A 20,737-nucleotide genomic window follows, 5' to 3' on the forward strand; every position below is an offset into this window, starting at 1 on the left:
CTGGCATCTGTACATGCAATGAGTGAGAGACCACCAGGGAGTAAGTGCCGGAAGAGAGAAGACACTACCCTCTGGCCAAAATACCCAGCACTAAATTGGCAACTGTCCTGCAGGACAGCACCCTTAACCAATCTCATGCCCAGGAGGGGCTTACACAATCATGTAAACGCCACCTGACCCAGCCCCCTAAGCATGGTAATGGCTGCCTATAGTAAGAGACGGTCTGCCAGGGGGTCCAAAGGGATTTCACTCACTTGCTGCCAACCTCCGTTCGCACAGGGAGGGGGGTGGGGGAACGTGTGCTGCCGCAGCCACAACTTCCATAAACTCCTGATGTAGCTCCCCCCAAATGCGGACCATCTAGCAACCCAGAAGAGGAACAAATAAAGAAAATAGTAAAAAATAAACTAACAACGTTCAGCAGCTCTATATGTCCTAGACAACTAGGCACTTAAATAATCCGAGGCTTATCCTAGAGGTGGGGCATAGTGGGGGGGGGGGGGGGGGAAGAGCTAGGGCTAGCCAACAATTTTCTTAAAGTACCACACGCCTATCTCATCTACACAATACCGGTATCTAATTTGATGTGGGAGAAAGACAAATAGCTGGGGGTGCCTGAGGACCGTGTGTATATATACATACACACACATTCAATACGATAGACACACATACAACTATGTATTATTGTTTAGACCTTTACTGCATTTAGTTGTGATTTGCAAATCTTTCCCATAAAACATTTAATTACATTAACTGGTCTAAAAATAACGTTGGTTAAGATAACAGCAAATATCGCAAAGGACCAAAAAGGTTGGCAGTTAGTACCAAAACGAGGCACAGCAAGTAAAGACACTCAATTGAAACAGCTGAGCAGACATTAACATTTTCAACATCATAATTACAATGTTAAAAAGGGACAACTGGGTAATCTAAGCAGCCATGCTATAAAGTAACAAGACAACTTGTAAACATTCTTAGGCAAAGCATCAATGTACTGGTCATGCTTTCAATGTACTGACATAAAAAAGTCAGGCATACTGCCTTTACTGCATTTAATAATACGGCCTGTTTGAGAAACCTTCAAACTTTACAAATATTAAATTACCACCATTTAAATATAATGCTGTGGTGTAATATGCCATATTTGCTTATAACTATTAGTTTAAATAAAATGTAAAGGCAGTATATTGCTATATAAAAGGAAAGTTCTATCCTATTTTCACCCTTGGTTGTATAAATGAATTAACTGCTAAAAAAATCTTCTGTTTCTCAATGGAAATGTGGACACAATATCTAATGGCACTCAATGCGAGTATAAAGTCTGTGTGTAGTTTGTAAGTTATCCCAATGTTTGTGTGGGCTTACTCTGAGTGCACCTATACCCATGCTCCAAACTTACACGGCCAGGTTTACTGACTTCCGATTATATCAGCGTTTTGGGTGCATGTTTGTGTGCCTGTGGTAATGACTCTAGATTTTATGCTCCAATGGGGTAGGGTCTGAGGTGAGTTAATAAAATACTTCGATTGTACAGCTTTGCAGAATAAATTTGGCATACATAAATAAAAAAGAAAAAAAATAGGCATTCTGAATTAATTTAAAGTTTTGAGGTACTTTGCAAAAGTACAAAACAAAAAAGTAACTAACTGAAAGATTAACAAATACAGATATTACATATCAATGATCTGTTACGATAGATAATAAAATGCTCTGCATGCGTGCATTTGTTTTTTCATCATTTGTAATCTTCTTATTTTTCTCTGCATTATGGTTACCACTTGTGCCTAATGAATCTGAGATTTTACTGAATATTGCCAGTCAGTAAACATTATTTTAATGTCTGTAAATCTTGACATGACATACTTTAGCTGGTCAGTTCCTGCTTCCTAGGTACATGTGGAAAAATTGACTGGGGAAGTTAGTATAACTGGTGTTTCCCACCTAAAAATCACAGTGAAAAAAATGAAAGGGTTTCACATTGTTCTAGATGGTGGTGTGTGTGTGTTTTGATTTTTCAAAATCATTTAACACTGAAGGTATCTCTAATTATGGTGTCATGAATACACATACTAGGGAGGGTGACAAATAGAACACAATTTTCCATGAAGACCATGACATTTACACAAGAGTTATAGGACAAGAATGCAACCACATACGAGGAAATAATTCTAACATGCTTTCTCAAAACTCACCGTATATCATCCAAACACAGGCTATTTCTGCAATAAGTATATAGAAATACAATTCACAATTAATGTTAGAAATATTTTCTCACTTTTTCACCATGAGCCGAGAATGGTGCAATGTTATCTATCACAGGACACAGACATCCAAATCGTTTGCTCAGTAACAATCTCCTGGTCAATATATTGTAGTGTTACAATATAAAGAAGCTCATTTTGATAACATTTACTGCCTGCTATTCCAAAGATCATAAGTTCTGTCAAGCCATATATTCCCTTAAAGCAGTGGTTTGCAACATAGTATTTTCACAAGTGGCCCCTTGATTTCACAACAGGGACGGAACATTACATTTGTAGATAAGCATTGGAAAATAATATGAGCTCAGACCCCCAGCATGGAGTATTAATACAATGTAAACAGTGGGCTAACATATGTCTGGCTGGTAAAGCTTTTGAGGAGATCACCATTCAGTAATCCCTTCAATAAAAGACTAAAGGTGGCCACATATGGGACAATCTTATTTCTCAACATTACAGTCAAGAGAGGATTATTTGTCTCTCTGGTCAGTTAGCATGCAGAGTAGTACTCATCATCATGTACACTTTGCAAAGCTACTTATGCCTGAAAAGTAGGCTAGTTTAATCTTGATCAAGCTTACTTAGCCACCAAAATAACTTTCTGCAGCGAGTAATGGATCCTAGGAAGCTTATTAGAAATTGAATATGTCCAACTTTCTATATTTTGAGTGTTTTGCACAATTGTAGGAAGAGCACTTTGATGATGCTTTCCTGTTTAAACCATTCTAATGAATGGTACCCCAGTAATTAAATGGAACTTCAGGTTCTTGTTAAAATGGAGACAACATAGGAGACATCAAGACACTAGGAATCCATAGGAATTGACAATATTTTTAGTTTTCCAATTAACCATAAACATACCTGTTAAATTTTGAACTTCGAGTTGGAGACTCTGCACCTTCCAGCAACTGCCTAAAATACTAACAAAGGGCATTAAAAAAAAAGTAGAGAGTTATTTTTGCACACATTCATGTCTATGGTAAGAGACACATTTATTGCTGCTTATAGTAGATTTTAGTGTGGCATAAAACTTGTGTACCACTAAATAATGCAGGCTGCATCTAAACAAAACTGCTATCTAAAGTAATTATTTTATCTTCCCCTGTTCAGATACAGTAATCCAGGCAATAATGCATGAAGACTTGATTGTGACTTGTGTTGGAACAGTACACATTATCCGTGTAGAAGGGTTTACCTCATCGCTATGACAAAACATGGGAGTAAAAACATTCTCAAGAAGGGAGAGGACATGTTCATAAGCTTCAAACAGGCATCGCATGGTTTGGAGTTTCACCACTTCATTGAATGGACCTTCTGCAACTAAAACATAAACATCACGTTTAGAAAACCGTGTAATGGCAAAGAAATAAAATTACACAAGAGACATCCAAAGCTGTCACATTACTGATCTACTGAGATCATAATAAAAACGGGTCAAATTAACCCATTTTTTAACTTTTATGCATAAGATTCAATATATGAGGAAAGGTCTCCAAATGTCAAGCAGCAGATAAAAAAAAAAATGTTTTTCTACCTAGATATTACTTTACTCTATAGCCTTTTGTTTTTATTACCTTAGGATACAAGTGTATCCAATACAGAGAGATACTTTGCTTTTTAACTTTCTCAAACTGTTTTAAGGATGGAATGTACAAACTAATAAATTAAAGTAATCTGTAACAATTGATCATGTCCTACCCTAATCTGAGTAATATCATGTTTTCTCTCAGATGCTAAACTGTAAAAAACAGCAGGTAACACACACACCTTGTTTTAGTGCCTAAAAAGGAATAGTGAAAACATATTTATTTTATTTATACAACTAACAGCTCTGGGCATATATGCAACATATAAACTGTAGAAATAGGGATTACTTGTTTTAGTAGAGAACATAACCTGTACTGAACTGTATTTTGTCCACTGCATTTATAATTCTTTTTATATACATACTTCTATATAAGGCAGGATATTATAGTAACTTTTTCAAGGCTTTCCTGTACATAGGTCATAAATTGATAGGCACAGGCCTTTATAGAATGCACCGATCAGCCAAAACATTGAAACCACCTGCCTAATATTGTGTAGGTCTGATCAGATCTTTAAATCGCTCAGATCTTTATGCTTGCACATTTTTCCTACTACCAACACATCTACTTCAAGAACTGACTGTTCACTTCCTGCCCAATATATTCCACCCCTTAACGAGTGTAATTGTAACACAATAATCAAGGGTATTCATTTCACTTGTCAGTGGTTTTAATGTTGTGGCTGATTGTTGTATATATTTCTCGCTCTGTAAATTTTATTCTGTCTGTATTACAAATTGTATTTTTTTTCCTTAAACAGTGTCAGGGTTGGAAAATTACAGGAAAACGTTCATGAAAACATGGGAAACTTTGCATCTTTCATTGCAAGACAATATGATTAGCCTAGTATACGATTAAAGCAACACTTATTTCTAGATAGCCTGTGCCCTTGAAGGGAGCAAACACTGGAATAACATTTACTATGTAGTGCTGCTGCCATCTACTGTTACAGCGTACAATATGTGATCATTACATATAAGTACTGAGTCTGATTGGGGTATAAATAACTGATCTCAACGGGAGTACTTACAATTCTCTCCAGTAGACTGCAAATCAGTGTCCTGTTACTCACTCTCCCTTGTAGAGAGGTATAACATATATGTGACTGGGATTTCATTAAACCTCTGTGTCTGGGGGGGCGTGGCCTGACTGCCATATAGAGCGGACGTGTTCTATCTGAGCTCCGCTCATCCACCTTAAATATCTTCTTATATTAGCGGTTTTCCCCAAAGTAACATTTATTAAACAGCGCCATAAAAGTCATCAAGTTCTGGGCTGAGTAGCTGGGGTCTCTTAAGCCCAAACGTGGAGCCTGGCCAGGTGTTTTGAGGATGCAGGGACCCGCTCAGTGTGCGCCGCAGATCGCTCTGATCCGCCTGGAGGCGACAAGCTGCTGTACCCAAGCACACGCTGGATGCTGTGGAAGCTGCAGGCTGTGATAAAATCAACCCAGGGGACGCAGCATCAGGAAATATAGAGGTGAGGCAGCGCGGGGGGAGACACGAGAACGGGCAGTGTCTGCCTATTCTAACTACCTGCATGAGCTGTGGGGATGTCTGCGCTGACGAGCGGCTGCCCAGCGGTGGATCCCCTCCCTTTCCCTAGATCCCGGTGTAAGGATTGAGTGACCGGATATCACTGGCGCCATTACCACCTTCACTTCCGCTACTGGAGCCAGTGCAGTGTCTGCTGGGAAGTCCTCCGGGGCTCACAGAGAAACCCCTATCCAGTCTGCCTAGGTGGCCCAGCGGTGCCCGATTATTGTAGTTCCCTAAGCACATACCAGGTTTGCACAACATCATATAGTGCTGAACACCCTCACTGTTATTGTGCCTCTCAAGAAAAATTTTACAGTGTCTGAAATATCGCATAGTGAAATAGTGAGGCTTTATGTCTTTACCGAGCAGTTTACACACTGAAAGTCAGTCTTTGCTGCCACCTTGTGGCGTTTTTGTGCTACTACATCTGTAAAGGAAAAAATTTCAAAGAGTTGGTGCTGCCATCTTGTGGCTATATTATACACTATATTCTCCACAAGTCTTATCCGGTGCCCTACTGCCATCTAGTGGCCAACTTGTGTAGGTCATAAATTTGGCCATCTAGACTTTCTTCAACACAGTTTGTTGGCCTCTGACGCCATCTCGGGACGTTATACATATTCTACTGCTCACGGACGAGAGGAATGAAGATTTATCACCCTCTACTGCTTACTCAAAAATTGCAATTGAGGGGCGTGGCCTGACAGCCATAACGCGCGGCTGGATTACTGGAGAGCTCCTCAGCTCCAGAGCAAAAACCCGGGTGTGGTGACGGTGAACAGCGGGACACTAGAGCATATACTACCCCTCTACTTAACTGTCCCACAACTTACTATGTCCACTTAACCCACACGGGTCTGTCCCCCGCCCGTCTGCCTCATACTCAACATTAGCAAACGGTTTCCCAGAGATTCTGCACTCAACATGAATAAATCTACGGGTAAAGGCCGCAAAGGCGCACCAGTTGAGATAACTCAGCACTTCTCCCGCCAGGACAAAGCACATACTTCATCTTCTCCTAACTCACCCTCGGAGTCCCAGAGCGACCGAGACCCTCCTACCACTGCTTCTCCCTCAACCAAGGCGGACTTTGCTGAATTACGAAATTTAATAGTAGAGCGCACTAACGCCTTTTCCGTTGATCTTCAGAAGGCTATAGGCGATCTCAAAACAGAAATGGTCGCAATCTCCAAGAGAACCTCGGTTCTGGAAAACAAGATGGAGTCGTCACTTACATTCCAAAATGAAGCCTCAAAAGATATAGACTTCCTGCTAAAGGACAACGATTTCATGAGGGACAAGCTGGAAGATGTTGAGAACAGGGAACGTCGCAATAACCTCAGATTACGCAACATCCCCGAATCAGTGGAACCTACGGATCTGGAGGACTATGTGAGTAGGTTTCTCTCTTCTCTGGACTCATAGGGCCTTGAGACCACGCCCGAAAGACTCCGAACCCCCTTGTGATGTGATATTGAGACTACTATCCTTTAAGACCAAGGAACTTATTACCAAAGCGGTTTGGAATTCTTCATATACTCTTTACGAAGGGTCCCGTATCCAAGTTTTTCAAGATCTTGCCCCTTCAACGATAGCCAAGAGACGCGACCTCAGGGAGGTTACCAGCATCCTTAGAGAAAATGGTTACAAATACCGCTGGGGTTTCCCTTTCCATTTGATTATTGAAGTCGAGGGCCGTCAAGTGTCAATCCGAACACCAAACGAAGGAAAAGACTTACTCCGCAAGCTCCATCTCTTCCGTCTTGACAGGGCCGTGGGTGGCGATGCCCAGAGCTCCTCGCAACAACCTCTTTGATTTGTAAATCTGTGTCTCTGTTAGAGGAGACGTGAAGTAATATTGTGCCTTAACTTGCTCTGTCTGTATCTTCTTTTATTCTTCTAACAAATGTCAATATTTTCATGTTGCTCTCATAATTTCCGTAGATATTGTTGTCTCTGGTTACAAGTTTAGTTTCGGTTTGACCTTATTATGTTATTTATGTACGGGCGGGGGACGTGTCCTGTCCTCCTAGCCACGCACCCACATACCTTGGGATTTTCTTAGCAGTCTATCTGATAGTTTATATTTTATACGCACTCCCGTACTCTGTGCCTTGGTTCTGATAATTGAATAGGCAAATTTTGCCTCGTTTTTAAGTTAACATAGCTCTTTTAGGCACTATCCTAGTAGGTCTCTCCTCTGCTATTGAGGCCTGAACCTACACCCTTGCCTTTCTTCTTTCATAACTCCTCCTTCCTTTACTCTTCTTTCCCTTCCCTTCCCACTCCCCGCTCCCCCCCTCCCCCTAAGAATACCGATCATGACTCTCACAACACTCTCCCTCAATGTTAAAGGCTTAAACACACCTCAAAAGCGCTCTATGCTATTCCATACGTTACGAAAACTTAATGGTGATATAATTTTTTTGCAGGAGACTCACTTCAAAGCGGGTGGCCATCCCTCCCTGTCCTCAAGAGGATATCCTGATGCCTACTATTCCTCTCACTCAACAAAGAGGAATGGTGTTGCCATTCTTCTCCGCAGTTCAGTTCCGTTTGTCGTGTCAGCAGTTAAGGACGACCCTGAAGGCCGGTTTCTCTTCCTGTCGGGAAAAATTGGCCATCTAGATATAACCTTTGCCAACGTTTACGCGCCTAATACAGGTCAGACAGCTTTTTTCACACACTTATTCTCGGAACTACACCATTTCCGTAAGGGTTTGCTTTTACTCGGGGGTGACTAACACTGTTATGTCCCCCCTCTTAGACAGATCAGCATCTAGGCACACTTCCCCCCCCATCTTCACATACAAAACACCTGCAGAAACAAGTGACTGAGGCCGGCCTATTTGATATTTGGCGAGCGTTATATCCCTCTTCAAGGGACTACACATTCTACTCCTTTCCCCACCAAACCTACTCCCGGATCGACATGTTTATGGGCTGCTCAAACATCTTCCAACATATAACTAGGGCTGATATAGTTCCCAATACGTGGTCCGACCACTCTATATTAGCGTTAACGGTTGACCTTTTTCAGAACCCTCGGGCAGAACCTCCTGGAAATTGAACGAGACTCTTCTTAAACTCCCCGGGTTTAAAGATCTCATATCTGATTCTATCCTGAAATACTTTGAGATCAATTCAGACCCAGAGATTCAGACCTCCACTATTTGGGAAGCCCACAAGGCAGTCATTCGGGGGGACATCATTCATTTTGCCTCCCGCAGGAAAAAAGAACGTAACGCAACGCTTGATAAACTCACACTTCAACTTAAAAATCTAGAAACAACACATAAGGAGTCTAACTCCCATTTAGTTTTGAAAGAAATCCAAAAGACTAGAAGCGAAATTCAGTCAATTCTCGCAGAGAGAACAGAACGCCAGCTTAGATGGCTTAATCAAACATTTTTTGAAAAAGGCAACAAGGCCGATTCTCTTTTGGCTAGGAGACTGAGAGCCAAACGTGGCTCCCAAATAATCAATTCTACTAGAAACAAAAAAGGGGACTTATCTTATGATCCTAGGACCATAAATGAAACATTCCACAAATATTATGAAAATCTGTATAACCTTCAAAAAGACCAAACCTCATTTAAAGCCCCTCCTCAAGCCATCAATACCTACTTAGATAATTGTTCTCTTCCTTCTCTATCCTCCCGCCAGGCTTCTACTCTTAACGAGGTTATCTCCAGTGAAGAAGTAATCCTTGCACTAAAGTCACAGAAGAACTCTAAAGCCCCCGGCCCTGATGGCTTTATGATGCTTTATTATAAAACATTCTCCAAAGAACTAGTCCCTCATTTGACACATTTGTTTAATTCCATTATGTCGGGGGGTAAATTCCATATGGAATCCACGTGCTCCACTATAGTGGTGATTCCTAAACCTAACAAAGACCCGACCTGTTGCCCCAGCTACCGCCCCATTTCACTAATCAACTCTGACGTTAAACTTTTTGCCAAAATTCTGGCAAATCATTTAAATGCCTATTTACCAACACTGGTCTTCCCAGACCAAGTAGGTTTTATCCCCACCAGGCAGGCTTTAGACAATACTAGGCGTACTATAGACATCATCGCCCACATAAACCAGAATAAGATCCCGTCAGTGGTTGTGGCATTAGACGCCGAAAAGGCCTTTGACAGACTCTCGTGGCCTTTCATGTTTAGCACGTTAAGTCATTTCGGTTTAAATGGGGCCTTTCTTTCAGCCATCCAGGCCCTATATCACCACCCCACCTCATCGGTATTGACCAATGGGCTCCTATCCCAGGCTTTTTCACTAGGTAATGGCACTAGACAGGGGTGTCCCTTGTCCCCCCTCTTATACGCTTTATGCATAGAACCTTTAGCTGCCGCCATTAGAAGAAACCCGGACATATCAGGGATCCAAATTGGCCCTCGTCATTTCAAAATCTCCCTATTCGCTGATGACGTACTATTAACACTCGCAAACCCCCTCATTTCACTCCCAAATCTTCTTAAAGAACTTAAAGAATATGGATCCTTATCAAACTATAAAATAAATAATTCTAAATCGGAAGCCCTCTCACTCCAAGTCCCTATTGTCACCAAAAATATTCTCGAATCTTCGTTCGATTTTCAATGGCGCCCAAAGGCGCTACGATATTTAGGGGTTCAGATCACGAAAGAATACAAACAGCTATTCCACGCCAACTACACCCCCCTATTTGACTCAATAAAAAGAGACCTGGCCAGATGGGACTCGCTTTTTGTCTCCTGGTTTGGTAGGATTAGTGTGATAAAGATGAACGTTCTGCCTAGAGTCTTGTATCTTTTCCAGACCTTACCCATTCCAATCCCAGGTACCTTTCTAACAAATCTGCAATCTTCATGTGGTACATTTATCTGGCAAGGGAAAAAATCGAGACTCAAAAGGTCCTGCCTAGCCAAGCCCACCCAATCAGGGGGATATGGACTTCCGCTCTTTGAGCGCTACTATCATGCAGTTAACCTCAGTCACATCATTTCCTGGCAGTCTGCTCCGGGGATCAAGAGATGGGTCGATCTAGAGAACGCACATACAACAGATCACAATCTGAATTCGCTCCCCTGGCTCCTTAGAGCTCAAAGGCCGGCCTCAGTGTACTCGCACCCCTCCATACAGTTCACACTCAATCTATGGGACAAGCTCCATAGAAAGTGGGAGCTCACCTCATTTCCTTCTCCTCTTACCCCACTGTGGCATCACCCGGATTTTCCAGCAGGAAATATGCGGTCGTTCTCGCGCCCCTGGCAAAAGGCTGGTATCACTCAGTTTACTCACATTATGGGAGATTTTGCTCCCCGCACTTTCCCGGATCTAAGAGAAAAAAAGGGCCTTCCTTCGTCCTTACATTTTGCTTACACTCAAATCCGAAGCTTTATTCAATCACTCTGTAGATCCTCCAAGTTACGTACCCTTACTCCTTTTGAGAGGAGCTGTGTGTATAGGCCAGGAGATTCAGGATTAATATCCCTGATATATCATAATTTCCTGGAACCAAAATCTGACACTGCGGAATCGTTTGAGATGGCATGGCTTCGGGATACTGGTAGAGCTCTGGATCAGAAGGGATGGTCCCGGCTACGGGTGAGAATCTCCAAAATCTCCATTAATACTTCAATACGAGAAAACACATTTAAAGTATACACAAGATGGTATCTAGTGCCTTCAAAGCTCCACATAATATATCCGGGTACTTCTGACTCATGCTGGAGAGGGTGTGGGGAGGTGGGCTCATTCTACCACATCTGGTGGACATGCCCTAGAGTTTCAAATTTGTGGTCCCAGGTGGCCGACCTAATGACAAGAATTTTAGAGGTTGAGATTTCACCTGACCCAATGGTTATGCTGTTATGCTCCCGGGTCGAAGGCTTAACCAAACAGGCAGATAGACTTGTTCAACACATTTGTGCAGCTACTCGCCTACAGATAGCGAAGGAATGGAAGTCCCTTCATCCACCCAGCCTCCAAAGTGTAATCTCTCGTGTGTGGTACATGGCTTCCATGGAATACATCACCAGCCTTCTCCACGACAAAATTATAAATTTCAAAAAGGTATGGAATTTCTGGTATTCTTTTCATCAAGCAAACATGCCCACTACTTAAAAGGTTGTTTCTTCAGAAGCTCTTACTAGGTCCTTACCCCCCCCCCCCCACCACCACCCCTCCCCCCCTCACCACCACCCCTCCCCCCCTTTCCCCTCTTTTTCCCCCTTACTCTCTCTAAAAAATAAAAAAATAAAGCAGCATCGATTCATAGTTCCAAGGCAGCTGATCTTCCATAATCTTTGACTGGGTCAGCCTATTTCCTCTCTATGGATTAATTTACTGCTTCCCTTTATGTTTAGGAATTTGTTTAATAATATGTCATTTGCCTGACTTTCTTCCCGTTTCTCAATTGTCATGTTCTGGCCCTTATGTTCAAATGTTTTTCTTCCCTGTTATTATCTGCTATATGGAACCTCTGGTTTTTTTTTTGCATAAATAAAAGAGTTTAAAAAAAAAAAAACCTCTGTGTCTATAATTTCCCTCTGTGTGTCAATATTCCAAAATTGTACAGTCGCACCTTTGTTTGAGTGAAGGTGAAACTTTCACTTGCAACTGGCAGCTAGGTTTTGATGAACCCAGAAGCTACACCTTCTCTCTGAGCCTCCCCCTTGTTGTAGTCTGTAAATCAGTCCAAGGGGGAGGTTTATCAAACCTATTAAAGAGTGGAGGCCTTGCCCATAGCAACCAATCAGATTCTAGCTATCACTTATCTACTACATTAAGGAAAATGATAACTAGAATATTGTTGATAGCTTCCCTTGCTAGAAGGTTTGATAAATCTCCCCAAAAAGGGCAGTTTTCTATCTAGACTATATCTAGGTTTATACTCCAAAGATTAACATGACATATATAGTCAGAACAGAGTGTAATCCTATTTTATGTAATATGGTGGGGAAGTGATAGATTAAAACTATACCACATACATTCACTTAAGACTAAATAGCACTCACGAAAAATATTTTTTCTTTTATTGTATTTTGATATATAATGTAGTTTGTTACGGTTTAGACTTTGCTTAGGAATATTCAGTCGGGCTAACATTTGTAATTCATTTTCACACTTAGAAATGAATGCTCCTGAATTTCCTTCTGAATCTATGAATTGCAGCCAATAAAAACTCTTCAAGAAAAAAAATGTTGAATCTCTTAAAACTCTTCACTAAATGTATCAAGGTGCGATTTTGCAAATCCAGAAATTTTCTAGGGAGAATTGAAACTCGCAGATGTATGAACCTGAGATTTCATGTAAAATTGCCAGAGATGTGTTTCTGTCAAAGCGCTATTTCCAAAATCAATAGAGATCAAACTCCCCGACTGTTTGCCACTCTGGCTATACAAATCTCAAATTTATGAAGCTGCGATTAAGCAAACTCTCCTGAGTTTGCCTTAAAAATCGCCAGATACAACACGCTGCTAGCAGCGCGATTACTAAACACATCACTGTTACACTGCTTGTCTATAGAGCAGGAGGTCACGGCAGCTGTCAAAAGTGTTAAAAAATAGATAACAGTTTTAAAAATAAAAAAAAAGCGTGAGGTCCTCCTGCCTGAGTACTATTAACCCTAGTGCTGCCTACTACTGGTTATTTAAAAAATCGGGGAAAAAATTTGCGTAGGGTCCCCCCTATTTTCACTTAACCAGCATTAGGCAAACCAGCCTGGGGTGGGTGGCACTATAGCAGGTGGACATGTATCGGAGCTTCTACAGTGTAGAAGCCATTTGCGGCGTCTGTCATCTTTTTTTACCCAAGCATGTTCCGGATTGGATTTTACAAATATGGGGCCCTTCTGGCTGAAGACTGCAATCAACAAGGGGGCCCTCCTGGCCAGAAGAATTTTCCAAGCAAGGACTTTTGGATACAAATTTATTTGGGACATTTACAAGCCGGACTATTGGAATTACAAATTGATTTGGGCCATGGTCAAGCAGGGACTTTGTATACAAATATATTTGGGACATTACAAGCCGGACTTTGGATACAAATGTGTTTGGGACTTGGTTTACACACATTTTAGGATTAAAAGCTGCTGACAACAGTTGAAAAATTGGTGAGTATATTGGGGTTTTATTATTTTTATTATATGTATGTGGTTTGAATGAATGTGTTGTGGTTTTGTAAACTTATTTTGTAGAACTACATGTGCCAGCAAGCCATGTGCTTGTAGTTATACAAGCATCAGCATGCCCAGACTGTTTATGGCTCCCTGGCTGGCTGGGACTTGGGAGTTCCACAAAACAAAATGGCGTGTCTTTTTTACATTTCTATCACCGTTATTACCCTACACCCATCGCGCAGGGGTGTAGGAAGAGCCCTAGTGCTTTCAGCACTGGGCTGGTTGTCCCTAAAGGGGGGGTCCCCGCTCGTTTTTTTTCGACGGATCCCACTGCCTAGGGAATCCAGCCCAGTGCTGAACAGCCTGGGGTTGGTTGTCATTATGGCAGGGGGACCCCTGCTGTGTGTCCCCCTGCTATAGTGCCACCCACAGGTGGCCACCCAGGTTGGTTTGCCTAGTGCTGGTTAAGTGAAAATCAGGGGGACCCCACTCAAATTTTTTTCCCGGTTTTTACGTAACCAGCAGTAGGCTGGCAGCACTAGGGTTAATAGTGGTCGGGCAGGGGGACCCCACCCTTTTTTTTTTTTTTTTTTAACTTTTAACTATTTTTAAACATTTGACAGCTGCCGGCTTCATAGACAGGGCAGTGTAACAGTGATGTGTTTACTAAACATGCAGGAAACACAGGAGAGTTAGCTAAAGACGGGAGTGTTTGACATCGCAGCAAAGCGCCAGAGATGACCAGCGATTTTTAAGATCAGAGTCAAAATCGCAGTTTAACACATCTGGCAACTTGTGGACTAAAATCGCAGGTTATCACCCGTGATTTGCCGCGATATTAAAAACTCTGAAAAAAAAAAAAAAATCGGACCTTGATACATTTACCCCCTAGTGTGTCTTTCAACAACAAATATTAAACTGATAACTCCACTGTCCTACACTGTTGGTATTTAAGTTAAAGTGTAGCTTTCAGATACTTGTTAAAAATATACCACATATGGTTGTCTCTCAGTAGTTCAAAATGAGTGACACTCTTGCAAAATAGCGTAAAGAACATTCCCACATTTTCCCAACAATGTAGGCAGCTGGCAAACTTCAGACTATACAGGAGAATCCTCTCATAAAGGCAGGGGATTGGCAAGCATGGGGAGAGGGCCATACGTTAAATGTGCAAAACGAGTGTAAAGAAGATTCTCACAACATTTTCTCCTCAACTATGGAAAGCATTATTCGTTACCTGCTTCTGTAATGTATAATAGGAGCTAATCAAAATGTCCCTCTTTGGCCAGTTGGATGGTTTGGAGACTTGCAAGGAGCTTTTGTGATAATTGTCAACAGAGAGGGACAAAAATGCTGAACTCCTTAACAATGGATCCACTTTAACATCCACTCTCCATGCAGTAATGTAAAAAATGAAAATGAAATAAACTATACCGTTTTGTAACAAAGTATATGAAAAGGATTTATAGCTTGTCTTTTCAATTATCTGGTTTGCATATGAAAGGTCCACTTTAAGCAATAGGTGACATGAGACACTGTGCAGGTCTCCTGTTGAATGTACACTGGCTACAATGCAATTACATTACTGCTGGAGGTTACACTGGTATATTTATACACTTACTTTTTTTAATCTCATCCACGATGAAAGGGTCAAATCTGATTTTATCAACGCTTTCTTCCAGACAATAAGTAATATAGATTTTCTTTACTTCTTCATGAAGAGAGAGCATTTCTCCATTAGACAGCTCTGGTCTTAAAATTCTGTCATTAAACTCCTCTGCATAGATAAAGAAAAAAAATCGTAATCACCAAGGTGTGGCTGGTGTGCACACTCCTCAGTGGCTGCTTCCATACAAGTACTACTGGCCTAATAAGTGGGCACTATTATTAAATAGCAGTTATTGGATTACACTTCACACTATACAAAAATAAGCAATATTTTGTGACGCAACCACATTTGTTACCATATTTACAATAATTAATAAGTGTCTTTTTCAGGTTTAATGTGGAGTTTTTTCCATTGCTCGAAAATCAACCATTGCGGTTTCCCCTTCTACAGGTGCATGTTCAATGTGGCTATGGAAAAATATTTACAAAGGGTTGGGTGATTAATGGGAGCAGCCGAGTACCTTTTATAGAACTCATCCATATGATGACAGCCCTTAAAGCTGCAGCTGGCTGTTAACTAACAAACTTGAAATTATTTTCCGAAAAAACAAGAATCTCAACGATACACTGGCCCCTAGCATGCTATCAGATACCAATAGAAGAACTAAAGAAAACATTTTTAGACCTGTGCGGATTCAACAAATACAACCATTGCAATGTCTGCAAATTTGTAAGTGCAAATAAGAAGAGCTCTTACAACCATGACAACAGCATTAAATTTGATATAAAAATTCATGAACTGATTTATTTATTAGAATGCTCCTGTGGTTACAAGTATGTGTGCACGACTAAATGCCCACTAAAACTTAAGATCCAAGAGCATGTTCAAAATATAAAGAATAAGGTAGAAAGCTTTTCTGTCTCTAAGGGGGGTATTCAATTGTTAACGAGTTTGTAATTTCGAGCGAGTTAAGTCTTTTTTTCTTATTTTCGAGCGCGGAAACTTCTCACGCAATTCTAATCTTTTTTTTTTTTTTTACCGAAACGGTCTTATCGCGCTCCAACCGTTTGTCAATGTTAAAGTATAGGCTGGATGCGAACCCTCAGCAGAAAAAGCTATTCAATTGTTTTTTAACGCTGTGGGTGAAACAGGCAAATCTGCCGTTTCATCTCGCACCTCCTTGGTCTGCTCAAAGAAAAACAAAATTTATTAAGTTAAGAAAAATATACATTAAACTGAAAAAATAGGTGTGAAAGTTCATAAAAATAACCTAAAAACTGAAAAGTACTATTTTTTTTTAAAAAAAAATAACAGTGTAATAATTAAAAAAAAATTCAAAGTTCCCCGTTTAAAAAAATCCATTAGTTGTGCATGTATTGTACCTCAGTCAGCGTTCATCAAAATTGTGGAAAGTAGCATGTTATTTATTTATTTTTTAAAACCAAAAGCGTTTGCTTCCCACTCTATACTTAGTCTTAACCCTAGTGCTGGCAGGCTATTGCTGTGTGTGTTTAAATCTTTGAAAAATTTTGAGTAGGGTTCCCCCTCATTGAACCAGCACTAGGCAAACCAGCCGGGGTGATAGGCACTATAACAGGGGGGGGAACGCTGTTTAGGTCCCACGGCCATATTGACTAAACATCCACAGACTGTTCAGCGCTGGCCTGGATTCCCTAGGGAGTGTGGTCCGCTGAAAAATGTGAGCAGGCCACCCCCCTAGGGACACCCAGTCCAGTGCCAATAGCACTAGGGCTCTTCCTACTACCCCTGGGCTGTGGGTAGCAGGGTAATAAATGGGGTTTTTGTATGACAAAAATTTTTTTGACTTGTGGAACTACATGTCCCAGCCAGACATGTTGGCCTAAATAGGCCCCTCATCTCTCTCCCCTTTGATTCACTGACTCCCTTTTGTGCCTGACTTTGTTTACCCTCCCTTAGGATGTAAGCTCGAATGAGCAGGGCCCTCTTCCCTCCAGTCTCCATACCTGTTCTTCTGCTCCGTCTCTACTGTATCTGCCCTCCCGGAGTTTCTGAAGTACTGGTACTGTATGTTTTTCTGTACTGTTCTACCCTGTATAGTCTACTGTAGAGTCTACTGTTTGTACTATGTGCGGCGCTGCGGAAACCTTGTAGCGCCCTACAAATAAACGATAATAATAATAATAAATAGTGTGGGCATGCTGCTACTTGTCTAACTACAAGCACCAGTGTACCCATGGCACCCAGGGCATGTTTGCACTTGTAGAACCACAAGTGCCAAAATGCTCTTACACCCACGGCTGGCTGTGATCTGTAGTTCCAGAAAGCAAAATGTTAAATAAAAGCACAACACCCTCATTACAACCACAAATCTTTATTAAAAATAATAAAACCCCAAGAAATACAGTGTACACCATAGATTTTAATTAAAAACAAAACAAAAAAAAATACTCACCATGGACGAAATCCACAGTTTTCTGATACATACACTCATTTACGCAAAGTCCCAACAAATATTTGTACCTTATAAAAATGTCCATGCTTGGCGAGTGTTCACGAAATGTTTGTAAATGGCAAAAAATTTACCTACTTGTAAAATCTATCTGCTGTCCGGGGGGCTTGCAGTGCTGGGGCCCTTCTTGATTGCAGTGTGGGGGCCCATTCTCTTGTGCAGTGCTGGGGCCCTTCTTGATTGCAGTGTGGGGGCCCATTCTCTTGTGCAGTGCTGGGGCCCTTCTTGATTGCAGTGTGGGGGCCCATTCTCTTGTGCAGTGCTGGGGCCCTTCTTGATTGCAGTATAGGGGCCCAATCTCCTTTGCAGTGCTGGGGCCCTTCTTGTTTGCATTGATTTTCTTTTATTTTTTTATACTAAAATTACTGCCTTAACCACTCCTCATTTCAAACTCGCTAGGACCAATAATAGAGCGCGAGGGGGTGGACGCAGTGTTAACAATTGAATTGAGCGGGTTTTTTTTTTTTTTAAAACGAGCGCTCGAACAGGAAAAAACGAGTGCAGGTTTTTGTTTTTTTTTCGAGCGCGGGATTTTCACCCGTCTCGCTAACAATTGAATACCCCCCTAAGCATTTTTTTTAATAAACACAATTCTGACCCTAACCATATTACCTTTAAAGCCATTGAACATGTTCTTCTATGTCCTATAAGAGGTGACATACAAATAAACTGTCCCAAAGAAAAATGTACTGTATATTCCAATTGAATACTCTTCCGCCTCATGGTTTTAATGAGGGGTATGAAATTTCTCGCTTTTTATAATCATATATTTGTGTACTTCATAGCATATCGTACTATTCCTCTGGGTGTATTGCTTTAGGCTATTATAAACCTCCAATGTGGGTCTCATCTACCTTACATTTATCATGTAAAAATGCATGATGTAATTATGCAATAATTTTGTTCCCCAAGAGGAATTTGTCGCATAAGGATTGATATATGGTTATTTTATATCAAACATGTATCTTTTAAGTGCCAATGGGGAGATATATTTATGGAATATATTATTTGTCTAGTGAGAGCTTATGTATTATTCATTACATTATACTTACCCTCTTGATGAAGTCATTGTAGACGGAAGGCGTTGAGGACCACCAACTACCTTACATACCTGTATCTCCACTGGGACTTACTGACCAGTAGAAACGAGTCTGTGTTCTGAACCACGGGAGTGGCAACAACTTACAGAGACAACTGGAGTCCAGTGTAGAGATTCACATAAGCATTGAACTCTTTTTTAAATTGTGAGTGTGCATGGTGTATTTGTAATAAAAACTTGTTGTTGCATAAAATAATACATCATATGGGATTGTTCTTTTTTCCATACTGAGTGACAGAGAGATCCGGATATGCAAAGCTGAATGAACAAGAACCTGTTACAGATAAGTCTTTTTGATTATTTTTTCTGGTACGCAGATTCATAGTGGTTTCAACACAATATAACTCACTGGTGATTTAATGGTACTACACTATTTGGTTTTCCTTTCTTGTTTCTATATTCACACATGACTAAATATGAGGTGTGAAGCAGATACATCCAGCATTATGTGATTGATGAGCCCTTATCATACCTATATCTGGTACGCATATATAATACACCCACTTGGATTTTGGAAATATATATATGAATTAATACTTACCCACTGTCAAACAAAATTGCAATACATGTACGGCTCCCTCTTGCTTCAGGAAATTCATGAAGCGGAAGAGAAGGTCCTGCTCTGCCCTGATCTCCTTCAATTCTAGTTTCAGCACCTTAGGGAAAATAAAGACATAAATCCTCTCATAAAGCAAAAAAGGTCCTTTCCGAAAAAAAAAAGGATTTGCATAAAGTTGTAACACTTTTACATCTCAGCAATGCCAAATGTACCTTTATTAATTAATTAAAGACCTGAGACAAATTTGGAGTGAAACAATCTTATTTAATGGAGTTGTACAGTTCCCTTTGTGTGGCTGCCAATTACCGATGATGTAGTAAGATGTATTTATTTTTAAATTTATCAGATGTCACAGGCATGTGTTAAATTGCAAATAGTAACAGGTTACAATTTTACCAATATGTTACAATGTGCTTTCTGAATTATTTTTTTTTAAAGAAAAATCAAACTAGGACTAACCTGTAGATTTTTGCTTTTACTGAAAAACTGTATTTTAGTGTGTAACTAGATTTATTGAGGCGTTGACGCTGAGAAGGTAATCACAAAAGTTGCAGCAGAAAGATATAAAAAGTGGCAGTGTAACATATAAAAGAGAGGAGGGCTTTTGCAGCGTTGTTGTTTTTTTGCATTGTGTGTTCCTTCTCCTCTTTCACAATTGTGTCTATTAAGAGCCACAAATCCTTCAGGTTATTGTAAATATACATTTTTGTGGTCCCTCCACAGTCTATTTGCAAGGCCATATATTTATCATTTTTGCAATAAGTTTTATATTGTACAGAAAGTGTACTACAATTCCTTTGACAATTTGTTTTCCTCTTTGTTCAACATGATTCTGCTGAACCTAAACACGGTACATACCGATGGATTCTTGTTCTTAGGTTCTGCAAATTTTTGTAGGAATGGTATTAAGTTAGAGGTTGGTTCTGTTGCTTTTTCAGGCTGAAAGAAATATGAACATATTTAAAAACAAAGGACATTAGTATTGAAATCCTGGCAAAATGTTCTAGTCGTTGTTGCAGTGCAAAAACGATACTTACAGGACTATTATCTATGAAAAGGAGGAGTAAGCGATTCACATTATCCTAAAAGGTAAAAAAAAAAAGAAGAAGAAGAGTCAAAAATAATAAAGATAAATTTTAGAATAAGACATAGGCCTAACCATAAAATAACTCGCATTTTAAATTTGGGAAAATATAAAAAAAAAAATAAAGGACCATGAACTAACTTTAGCCTAAACACAAAAATTAACAATAGTTTTAAACTTTCAATTCTATTTTAAACTTAGAATTGTTAAATGCAAGTTTGTAAAATTGCACAGAGAACAATTCTCAAAAATATTTTCTTCATAAGCTCATGGGGAGAGCGGCTTGGTGGGGCAGCTTTATTCGTGGTGGATGACTTTCATATGTTTGCAAGTATACGCAACTGAGACCTTGGGGCTTATTTTTCTTAGTGGAAGATTTTAAATTGAGTCGTCTTTGCAG

The 20,737-nt window shown here is 40.4% G+C and overlaps 1 protein-coding gene across 2 annotated transcripts in view; it reads right to left on the minus strand.

The window, feature by feature from the left end:
- The window catches only part of SNX14 (sorting nexin 14), an 87,343-nt gene that overhangs the window by 31,784 nt on the left and 34,822 nt on the right, over positions 1 to 20,737 (minus strand). The window contains exons 10-16 of one of the 2 annotated variants that reach the window (XM_075202721.1): positions 20,291 to 20,335; positions 20,112 to 20,192; positions 19,236 to 19,350; positions 15,117 to 15,272; positions 3,457 to 3,581; positions 3,123 to 3,181; positions 2,193 to 2,219 (exon numbers count right to left, since the gene is read on the minus strand). In XM_075202721.1, coding sequence (XP_075058822.1) covers positions 2,193 to 2,219; positions 3,123 to 3,181; positions 3,457 to 3,581; positions 15,117 to 15,272; positions 19,236 to 19,350; positions 20,112 to 20,192; positions 20,291 to 20,335 — 608 coding nt within the window. The remainder of the gene's footprint in view (positions 1 to 2,192; positions 2,220 to 3,122; positions 3,182 to 3,456; positions 3,582 to 15,116; positions 15,273 to 19,235; positions 19,351 to 20,111; positions 20,193 to 20,290; positions 20,336 to 20,737) is intronic. The other variant, XM_075202722.1, reaches the window with a different exon arrangement.

The sequence above is a fragment of the Mixophyes fleayi genome, chromosome 3 (assembly GCF_038048845.1).
Source record: "Mixophyes fleayi isolate aMixFle1 chromosome 3, aMixFle1.hap1, whole genome shotgun sequence".
In the NCBI taxonomy this organism is placed as follows: Eukaryota; Metazoa; Chordata; class Amphibia; order Anura; family Limnodynastidae; genus Mixophyes; species Mixophyes fleayi.